This window comes from Kryptolebias marmoratus, linkage group LG4 (genome assembly GCF_001649575.2).
Source record: "Kryptolebias marmoratus isolate JLee-2015 linkage group LG4, ASM164957v2, whole genome shotgun sequence".
Classification (NCBI taxonomy): domain Eukaryota; kingdom Metazoa; phylum Chordata; class Actinopteri; order Cyprinodontiformes; family Rivulidae; genus Kryptolebias; species Kryptolebias marmoratus.
The window spans coordinates 3,278,371-3,287,733 of record NC_051433.1 but is presented as its reverse complement, the minus strand read 5'-3'; the positions used below and the strand labels follow the sequence as shown (position 1 = coordinate 3,287,733).

Below are 9,363 nucleotides of genomic sequence, written 5' to 3'. Positions count from 1 at the left end.
TTTAAAATCTTTAGCTAATACTAGCCTATCAAAAAGAGTCACGTTGCTTTATTTTTTTATTCTGATATCCACAAAAATAGCAACGATATATAGTTTGGTTATAGTCTATTCTTTTTTACTTAATGGTTGTAATTTTAAAGAGGACTTCAACTTAATTGAATCGGAATTTAAGTCAATCTTTGAACTTTTATTAATTTGGGATAATCCATATTAATATTCCTATAATGGGAATAGTTTATGATCTATTTTGTAGTTCAATGTACCATTGGAAAAACTATATACCATGTAGAGTAGTTATTTGTTCCCATTAAAATAGATTTCCATCAGATGGAACATTTCGAAATATAAAGTATGTCGAGGTTTACTGTCAAAACTTTTAAAAATAAATTATTTCAAGTGATAGTTTTAAACTGTCAGTTTAATACTTGTAGTGCAGATAACCATTATTTTATAGCGACACCGTCACCATTCAGGATAAATTCCGAGTTACCGTGAACGCGTCGTCGACAAATTTAAACGTCCGCATGAAGAGTTTTGACTGGTCAGTACTTTCAAACACAACTCTGATCAGCCAATCAGCGACACTTTTGTTAGTCGTGACCAGCAACGAACGTACACAGTTGTTGATTCAGAAATTAGCGTGTAACTGTCAGTTCGGTCAGCTGAAATGCATTTCTAACCCTGAAAAATCATAGAATAATTGTTGGTTTTATTTTATAAATTTGCAGATAATACGCACCGGTGTCTCGGTGTATATTTTCTATCGGGATGAATATCGGGTGAGTCTGTTTTTGCACGGCTAGCTAGCTAGCTAGCTGGGCTAAATACAGGAAGCGTATGTGTCGCAGTGGGAGGCAAGACGGTTTTTGTTTTTACTATGGAACCAAACTGCAAGCACACTAATAATGAAAATTTTCGTAGGCGACATAAACTAAGCTTTAGCTGTAAAACAGCCACGCCTTTTACTGTTGCTATCCTTTTGTCGACAAGAAATTAGGCTGATAATTAGTCCTGTAGATAAATCTGACCACACAAATCCAAAATAAACAGTTGTATTTCATGGTTTTCCGACTGAAATGTTTGGATTATTGTGTCAGAGTGTTGTAATAAAGTAAACCGCAAACACTGCATTAAACTGAGACTTCAGGTGTTAATTTAAACTGGGAGGTGTTTTTGTAATTTTGCTCTGAATTTGATTTATTCAGTTTGGTGTCTTTTCCTTGGCCTATTTATGTTTGAAAAAATAATAGTGAAGAGAATAAAGCTGATGAGGATGGCTACTAAACCTAACTTTCTCACTTCTTGGTTTTCTTTAATAAACTTTGAGTTCATCTCCAACATTTTTAATGCTGCTGACAGTAATTGTTTCTCTTTGTTTGTCTCTAATTATGTGTCTGTGTCTTGAACAGGGACGGGCTGCTGTTTGAAGTCGAAAATGGAAAACCTAAATTGATCATACTCAGTCGTGGTGAGACTTACCCACAGTCCAAACACCGGTTTACAAATTAAATTATCTGCTGTGTTGTCAGTGTAGTTTAATTGATTGTTTAAACCATTTTTATTTTATCTAATGTCAACAAAATGAAATAAATAGCTTAAGGTTTTCGGTGAACTTTGATATTTGCCTCTCATAGCAATTGATTTAAAATAAATCAAAATACTGTTTCTGGCTGCTCACTGTTTGGTCTTTTTTCACAGCAGGTGTTGAGAAAAATCCAGCAAAGGTAAGACCAATCTTTTATAGTTTGATCATTAGGTTTATATATGAAAAAAAGCTTTGTTGCTTGAATAATTTTGGGCACATGCTGCCATCTGCAGCAGGGTTTTGCTAATAATGCATCAGGAAGATGTGCTCTGGTTTTTGAGTTTGTGTTATGTTCCCAGCAGCTGCCCATCAAGTCCAGAGCAGCAAAAATCTTAAGCTCAAGGCAGCCGTGTTGTGTGGAGGAGGGACAGGAGCAGGAGCGCACACCCCGGCAGGTAGCAGGGAGTAGAAGGGAGGCTAAATGCAAAGCGGCAGAAGCATCTACTCCATCTAATGCCAATAAAAACACCACTGAGGGAAGGAACAGCAGCCTGACCTCATCTAAGACACGTCACGAAGACCGCGGTGTCAAAGTGGAGATCAGAGGAAGGGATGGGGTAAGAACCTGGACTGACGCTGTTTAAATAAATAAATAAAAAGTAATACTGAGTGTTGTGTACTCAAGGTGACATCAAACAAACACAAACTCTGCACCGCTGCTGGACCCCTGGGAGGCTACGGGAAATCAGGACAGCCTCTGAACGCTGGTACTCGAGGGGGTGGGAAAACGGGCCTGAAGCACACGTTGGCCGGTGTGGACGCGGGGCTGAAGGACAGCCTGATGTGTCTAACCAGTGAACAGCTGCAGCAGATCCTCAATGCTGTCAAGACCCCCGTCAATGGACAAAATGGACCAGAGGAGCAGGCGGCACAAGGTAATGGTAGCAATGTTACTGTTAACACAACCGGGATACAGAAAACTACAAACTGTCTGTGACTTCTTTGTCAATCAGGAGGTCAAACAGACCCCAAACCAGACTCCTGTGGGAATGAAGAAGGACGAGAAGTAAGGGAGGAAGACAAAGGAGGAGGAGACGGAGGAGGAGGAACAAATAGAAGCTCACAAGAAAAAGATAACAGGTAAGAATATTTTAACATGTTGTTCATCCTGATAGAAAAACAGATTCCTGCTGTTTGATTAACATCAAGAAAAAATGACTTCCATTCATTCAGTAGGAAATCTTCAACTATCAGAGGTTTTTCTTTTTATTCTGCTACATTTTTCTATTTGAAAGACTCCAACGGAGACAAAACCAACGATGAAATCACAAATTATTAAAAGTCTTGTAATAATAACATTTCAGGTTATCTAGATCTTTGTTCAGCTGGTTGGAGGAGCGACAACCAGACAGCAGAGCGACCGTCGACGCCAAGAAGGCTCAGTGGAAGAAAGAACTTGGTACACACACACACACACACACAACCTTTTGTGAAGAGCAAACAGCTGCTATTAGCAGCTAAAACTCAGACACTAAACTGACGGAGCCACAGCTGAAGGAAGAGTGACTTCTGACTTCTGAAGTGGGGATAAAACTGATTCCTGTGTTACTTAAATTTCTTGATTCTTTAAGTCTGATAAATTAGTTTGGAGTATGATCTTTAATCACTCAATATTTCAGCATTTAAAAAACACAGAAACTACAACAGTGATGCTCTTTGTTAGAAATGATCAACAGATTAAATGTGATTTTTCTTGTTTGTTTTCAGATGAGCAGGTGGCACTAAAGCAGCAGCGTTCAGCACCCAGCAGACTGCAGGTACGTTTTACATTCAGCTGTTATTGTCGTGTAAAAACGGTTAATGTGTTAATTTAACTGGATGTTCATGTGTTAAATTACTGCAGAGAGAAGCACAAAGTCGACCTTTTTCCTCCTGATTTGTCATTTTTAACTACAGACGCAGAACCGTTCAGCACCTCTGGAGTTTGTTGGATGTTTAGTCGTATTTCTGTGTTTTTTTTCACCGTGTGTTTCAGGTTGAGGAGTACGCAGAGAGCGTGGTATCGGTCCAGAGTTCTGTCGGCCACAGAGAACAACCTGCAGCCATCAGGTCCAGCCTCAGACTCGGGGTAAATCTGACCTGAGAACAAAAAAAATCTCTACAAAATGTTGCTGTCTTAGAGTTTAGTTCTTAACCCAAAAAGTGAAATGATTTGAAAGCTGCAGTGTTGAAATGTCTTGAAGGTTTTTGTACACTTTTTAGTTTTGTTTTACTCTTGAGGTCTTTGCTGCAGGATTAAGTGACTGTTTGTGGTTTGAAGCTGACTTTAGGTGTTTTAAAGTAGATGTGATATTTATTATGATTCATATTTATTAGATTTCTTTACAGAAAAGAACTTTTATCAGATCAAGAGGTTAAAGCAAAGATTTTAATCTTTATGCAACTAAAACTTTGCCCTCAGAGTGATATATTTTTGGTATAATGGATGAATTCTGTTTTTTTCAGGAGGTCACTCCGATGGAGGAGGTGGTGAGCGTCGAGAGGAAAGAGGAGCAGAGGAGACGCTGGCTGGAGGAGCTGGACCGTCAGAGAGAGGAGGCAGCTCAGCGCAGGAAACGAGAGAAGCTCCTGCAGAGCCAGGTGCAGCGAGGGCGCCGCCCAGACCCCGCCGGCGCTTTGGGAAGATGTGTCTTTTAGCTCTAACGATGCCGTCCTCCCTGCAGGCAGAAGACCACGAACGCTGGGCCGCGCACTTTGACTCGCTCCAGAGGAGGCGCCTCGCCCGGACGCCGGCGGCGTCAGCTCCGCCTCCGGGCCGGCTCAGCGGCTCCGAGCGAGGGGACTGGGACCCCTCGTCCAGCTTGTCTCTGGTCTGGGAGGCCACCAGCAGCTGCGGAGCGGAGAGCGTCATCGGAGCCAGCATGGACTCCACAAACGGACACCTGACCAGAACCAGGTACCAAAGAAACAGAACCAGCGCCGCGTGGCAGACTGAACTCTACTGTCAGTTGTAACACTTTTATGTTTACCATATCAGCTCATGCTAAAGGGAACTTTATTTCATCCAAACATAAGAGAAGTTCTGTCTCGTTTTTTGCTGCAACAATCAGTATGTTCTCAGTTTCTGTGGCCTAATATATAAAAACACCAAAGAAAACACTTTAAAGCAAAAAGATCAGTTTGCTCTAATAAGAGAATCTCTAAAACATCTTAAAACTTGTCAGACGTGTTTCTGAAGACACGAGACAAGTAGAGGACAGAAGAAAAGTCAGTCCTAAAAACCGTCTGCAGCAGGTGAAGTCATGTCTTAAAAAAACATTAAAAACCTGAGAAATGCTTCATCCTTCAGCTGATCAGCATGCCAGGTTTTAGGCTAAAAGCTCTTTGGGAATCACCTCATTGGTCCTATTATCTGTCAAACTGTTATTTTTGGTGTTTTTCATAGATTTAACTCAAGAAATTGGAATAAATCCTCCAGGTTGCTGCTCAGGGCCTAAAAACTCCATTTGAATTTGGTTCAGATGAGGTTTTGAATGTTTTCTAACGTTTATAAAACACATTTCTTCAAACACAAAGCTCTGTTTTGTAGATTTTTAGTAGAAAGTGTTTAAAAGCGGTGGGTGCTGTCGCCTCACAGCGAGGAGGTGGCAGGTTCGCCTCCCGTCTTTCTGGGTGGAGTTTACATGTTCTCCCCTTTACTCCCAAAACTGTCAAACATAATCCAGACATTATTTCATTGATCGTTCTTCAGCTCACCTTTAAATCCGATTTATTCCTCTCCTGTTTGGAGAATCGAAGCTCTTCGTTATTTGAGCTCAGCTGCTGAACAGTCAGGGTTCTTAAAGCTCCAGGTTTATACGAGTTCAGTCATGTTTCCTGTGCTTCACGCAGCTATCTGAGGACCATGACCTCCCTGCTGGATCCGGCCCAGATAGAGGAGCGAGAAAGGAGGAGGATCAAACAGCTGGAGCAGCAGGTAAGAGGAGGTGCAGACGGGAACACAGAGATGAAGACTTACTCCTCTCTGTTTGTTTGTTTTTGTCTCACTCCATTTATCTCCCCCCCACCGCCCACAGAGAGTGATTGAGGCCCAGATGGAGGAGCGCAGAAGGCAAAAGGAGCAAGAGGAGGCGAAGAGGAGGCAAGAGGAAGAGGAGGAGGAGAAGAGGTTGGCTCTGGAGAGGGAGAAGCTGCAGAAACAGTACGAGCTGGAAGTTCTGAGGAAGAGACAAAAGGTCTGCAGAAAAACACTTTTCTCTCCTAAATAAACCGGTTTCTGATGAGATGAAAGGTATTTTTACAGTTTGATTCTTTCCTCAGGAGGAAGTGGTCCACGAGGCTGAGCAGCCAGAGGAAAACCTCGGAGACGGCGGACCGGAGGAGGCGTCCGAGTCCGGCAGAGAGTCGGGTAGAGGCACGGCGTTATCACCCAGAAATATACCTGAGAAACTCAGTTAATGTTGCCTAAATACAGCCGTAGTTTGAGCAGAACTTAAAGGTAAACGTGTTTGTTTGTGTTCAGCTGTTACCAGACAGTCCAGGGATCTGGAGAACACCAGCAGCTCAACCTCCTCGTACAAAGACACGGCTGTTCAGACAGGTACTACAGAGAGTACTATAAGTAGTACTGATATGACTGCTGGGAGGAGGAGACGTCTTCCTCCTGTAGAAACTGAGAAGTTCTGCCTGAAATCAGGATTTGACTTCAGCTTGAAGAAGCCAGATGTAGTATTAGAGTAAAAGGCAGCTGCTTATGTTTTGGTGTGAGTTGTTTTTTTCTGGAAAGGAAAAACTGAACCTCAAACAAAACCAGTTTCTTTTTTTTATCTTTATGTGCAGAAAACCAATCTGTTGAGCTCTCTGAGGGAAAGAGAAGTACTTTAAAACCTTTTTGAAACACATTTTTAGCAACAAAGCGTCACAGAAAGCCAGTCGACAGATTCAGAGTTGATCATTTTAACTTAAAATTTTCTCAGTTTTCATCTAAATCAGAGTAAAGATTTGTTTTTTGAGTCTGTGTTTATGATCACTTGATTTGTTTGGATGTTTAGGATGTTTTTTTTTTTTTACAAACTGGCACATTTGCCTTTTAATTGACCTTTTTCTTTGCAGATGTTTTGATGAACAGGGACCAGAACGTGTGGACACAAGATACAAACCCATCCCGTGTGTTTTCTGTCTTTGTGCAGAAGTGGCGCCTGCTCTCGCCGCCGCCGCGCCGCCTCCTCCGAACACCAGGAGTCGAGCGGTGAGGACGGGGAAGGAGAACGTCTGCCTGCCGGCAGGAGGAGACCCATACAAGGCGTTCGCCAGGACCGACCGGAGCCGCCGAGACAAGAGGAGGCCGGAGTGGAACACACACAGGTGACTGCAGCAAAAAAAAAAAAAAACTCAAACGGGTTCGAGAGAAAAGTGAGGAGATTCTGCTGGTTTCCCTGCAGACCCAGCCGTCAGTTCGTCCCAGCCTCGGAGCGTTACCCCGCCGCTCTGCAGAGGAACAGACAGGAGAACCGGCTGAAGAGGCAAGCTGAGCTCCTCGCCCTGCAGGAGAGAACCCGCCAGTCCAGACCCGAACCTCCTCCTCCTCCTCCTCAGAACCAGGAGCCTCGTCTCTGTCCCGACACTCAGAGCTCCGGTTCCTCCAAGAAGGTAACGAGTCCTGAAAGTCCTGACCTGTTTCTCTGTTCCTGCAGCTGCGTGTTAACGAGTCCTCGTGTTTCAGGAGGAAACTGGTTCCAGACGGATCCTCAACCCAACACCTATCGGTTCTGACCGGTGAGCAGAAACTACAATCAATAAAAACGTGACTTTTTACATCCTGAAACCTTTTATTCTGTGGATGCTGATAAACCTTTTATCAGCAAACTGAGATAGATTTTTAAACTCTTTAAAACAGGAGACCAAAAACTAAATCTGGCTCCTTTTTTTTTTTTTTAGATTTGGACAGAAGTTAATTTACTCTTAAAACAAAGTTACTCAGCTTCAATTACAGGTGGACATGATGTCTCATGAACCGCTGAAGTCTTTCTCATATTCAGATTTTTAGCTTCATATTCAGACAAATCTGTTTGAGATTCTGGCAGCTTTGTTGGGGCCAAATCATTTTTAAAAGGGGCCACATCTGGCCCACGAGCCGTTTATTGAACAGACTTGTCAGGATCTTCATGTCCCGGATGACAGAGAATCTGCACCAATACGCACCTTTTAGTTTGTTGTTTGCTGTCCTCCAGGGGGCGCTCTCCTCCCGTCCCTGCTGCTCCCTCTCCCGTTCCTCCGGTTCTGGAGTTCGTTCCCTACATCCGGACCGATGAAGTCTTCAGCCTGGACCCCCTGGAGCCCGCTGACACGCCGCCGCCTGAAGCACGCTCAGGTGAGACTCAACAGAACCTTCTTCTTCATGTGGTAATAAACTCGGATCTGAAACCTTCTTTCTCCTTGCCAGGCGCTCCTCCTGAGAGTTCGGCTCCTCCGGTTCCTTCGGCCCGAGACCCGCTCCTCCGCCCGGAGCTGCAGCGCAACACACACCCCCACACACACACACACACTCACACACACACCCACACACTCCGGCAGCAGGAGATCCTGAGAGGCCTGGCTCAGCTTCGACAGGTAAAACACTGACTCCTCAGGTCCGATCAGATGGTCGGCAAGGCTTTTTTATTTTAATATTTTCAACTTTTTAAGAAGTAAATCGATCTAAAATCTGAGCGTAGGATGGACTTTGTGTTTGTGTGTTTAGCTATGAGTGTTATAAACTGGAACACCAGATGGTTTCTTGTTCAGGAGCTTCTCTTTGCCGATCAAACCAACATTTAAAGCCCTCCTGCCTCCTGTTTGTAGACTTTTACTCTTGTTTTATAGTCGGGTTTGAAAACGCCAACGTGCTCCGTGTTCCCGCTCACATCTACAAACGTCTCTGTCTTTTTTATTTTCTTTTCAGGGTTTATTACAGAAGCAGAAGGAGCTGGAGATGGATCTGAATCCTCTCTGGAATCGCCACGGCAACGAGCAGCAGGTACCTTCTGCAAAGCACAAGAAAACGTAACCTGCCAGGAGACGACCGCCGCAGATCGGCGCATCGTTCCTGAGGCTCGCCGAGACGAGACGAGTCCACTGGAGTTGGAACAGCAGACACGTCCTCGGGGACGAATAAGGATCAAATTACCCGTTAGTCCCTTCTGCAGCGTCCTCCTCCGTCCCTGCTGCTCCGAGCTCCAACGTGACGAGTTGGTTTTATGGAAACGAGTCTCGACTTTGCGGCTTCTTCTGTAAAACCAAGTCCCTGAACGACCCGAACCCTCAGCTTCATCACCTTCATCATCTTCATCAGCTGGACGTCAGACTTTGTTGACAGGAAGCAAACCAAACCAGCTCTACCTCACTGAAGCTCTGTCATCTGTTGGATTTTATTCCTACAGAAATAATCTGAGTTAAAGGTGTTTTTATTTCCTGTTAACTGATAGCTGTGACGATAGTTTGTGTTTATTTATTGTGGACGTGATAAATGATGCATAATTTACTGAGATCTGATGTTTGATTATTTAAAAGCTGCACTCTGACATAATTTAACTCCATTAAACTAAAATTACACCAACCTGAACTCTGATTTCTGCTCCTCTCGTTTCTCTGATGTACGTTTATGAAAAAGTTTAAAAGCTTTCTGGGTGATTTATTTAAATAATCAGGAACAAAACGTTCAGTCAGATCTGTAATTATAAAGATTAAAGTTTTACTGAGTGGTCAACTTTATTTCTTTCTGTTTAAGTTTTTAAACACGTTTAGGCTGAAAACTGTCATTTCATTTGTCCTTATTTAGAAAAAATATACAATATTACAGT

General features: G+C 43.3%; 1 protein-coding gene across 5 annotated transcripts; it reads left to right on the top strand.

Annotated features, from left to right (window-relative positions):
• Nucleotides 1–580: 580 nt before the first annotated feature.
• Nucleotides 581–9,125, top strand: ccdc66 (coiled-coil domain containing 66). 5 transcript variants are annotated; one of them, XM_025009414.2, is made up of 21 exons: nt 581–779; nt 1,410–1,468; nt 1,702–1,724; nt 1,885–2,142; nt 2,211–2,460; nt 2,539–2,665; nt 2,890–2,984; nt 3,293–3,342; nt 3,561–3,653; nt 4,031–4,165; nt 4,249–4,481; nt 5,417–5,501; nt 5,602–5,760; nt 5,846–5,939; nt 6,048–6,125; nt 6,715–6,889; nt 6,967–7,174; nt 7,248–7,300; nt 7,756–7,895; nt 7,968–8,134; nt 8,466–9,125. In XM_025009414.2, exons 1-21 carry the CDS (start codon nt 769–771, stop codon nt 8,568–8,570), a joined length of 2,598 nt encoding a protein of 865 aa, XP_024865182.1. In that variant the 5' UTR covers nt 581–768; the 3' UTR covers nt 8,571–9,125. The 5 variants fall into 5 exon arrangements, with proteins under 5 accessions (XP_024865182.1, XP_024865180.1, XP_024865183.1 ...); XM_025009412.2 differs by having other exon boundaries at nt 1,699–1,724; XM_025009415.2 differs by having other exon boundaries at nt 582–779; nt 1,888–2,142.
• The last annotated feature ends 238 nt before the right edge of the window (nt 9,126–9,363 follow it).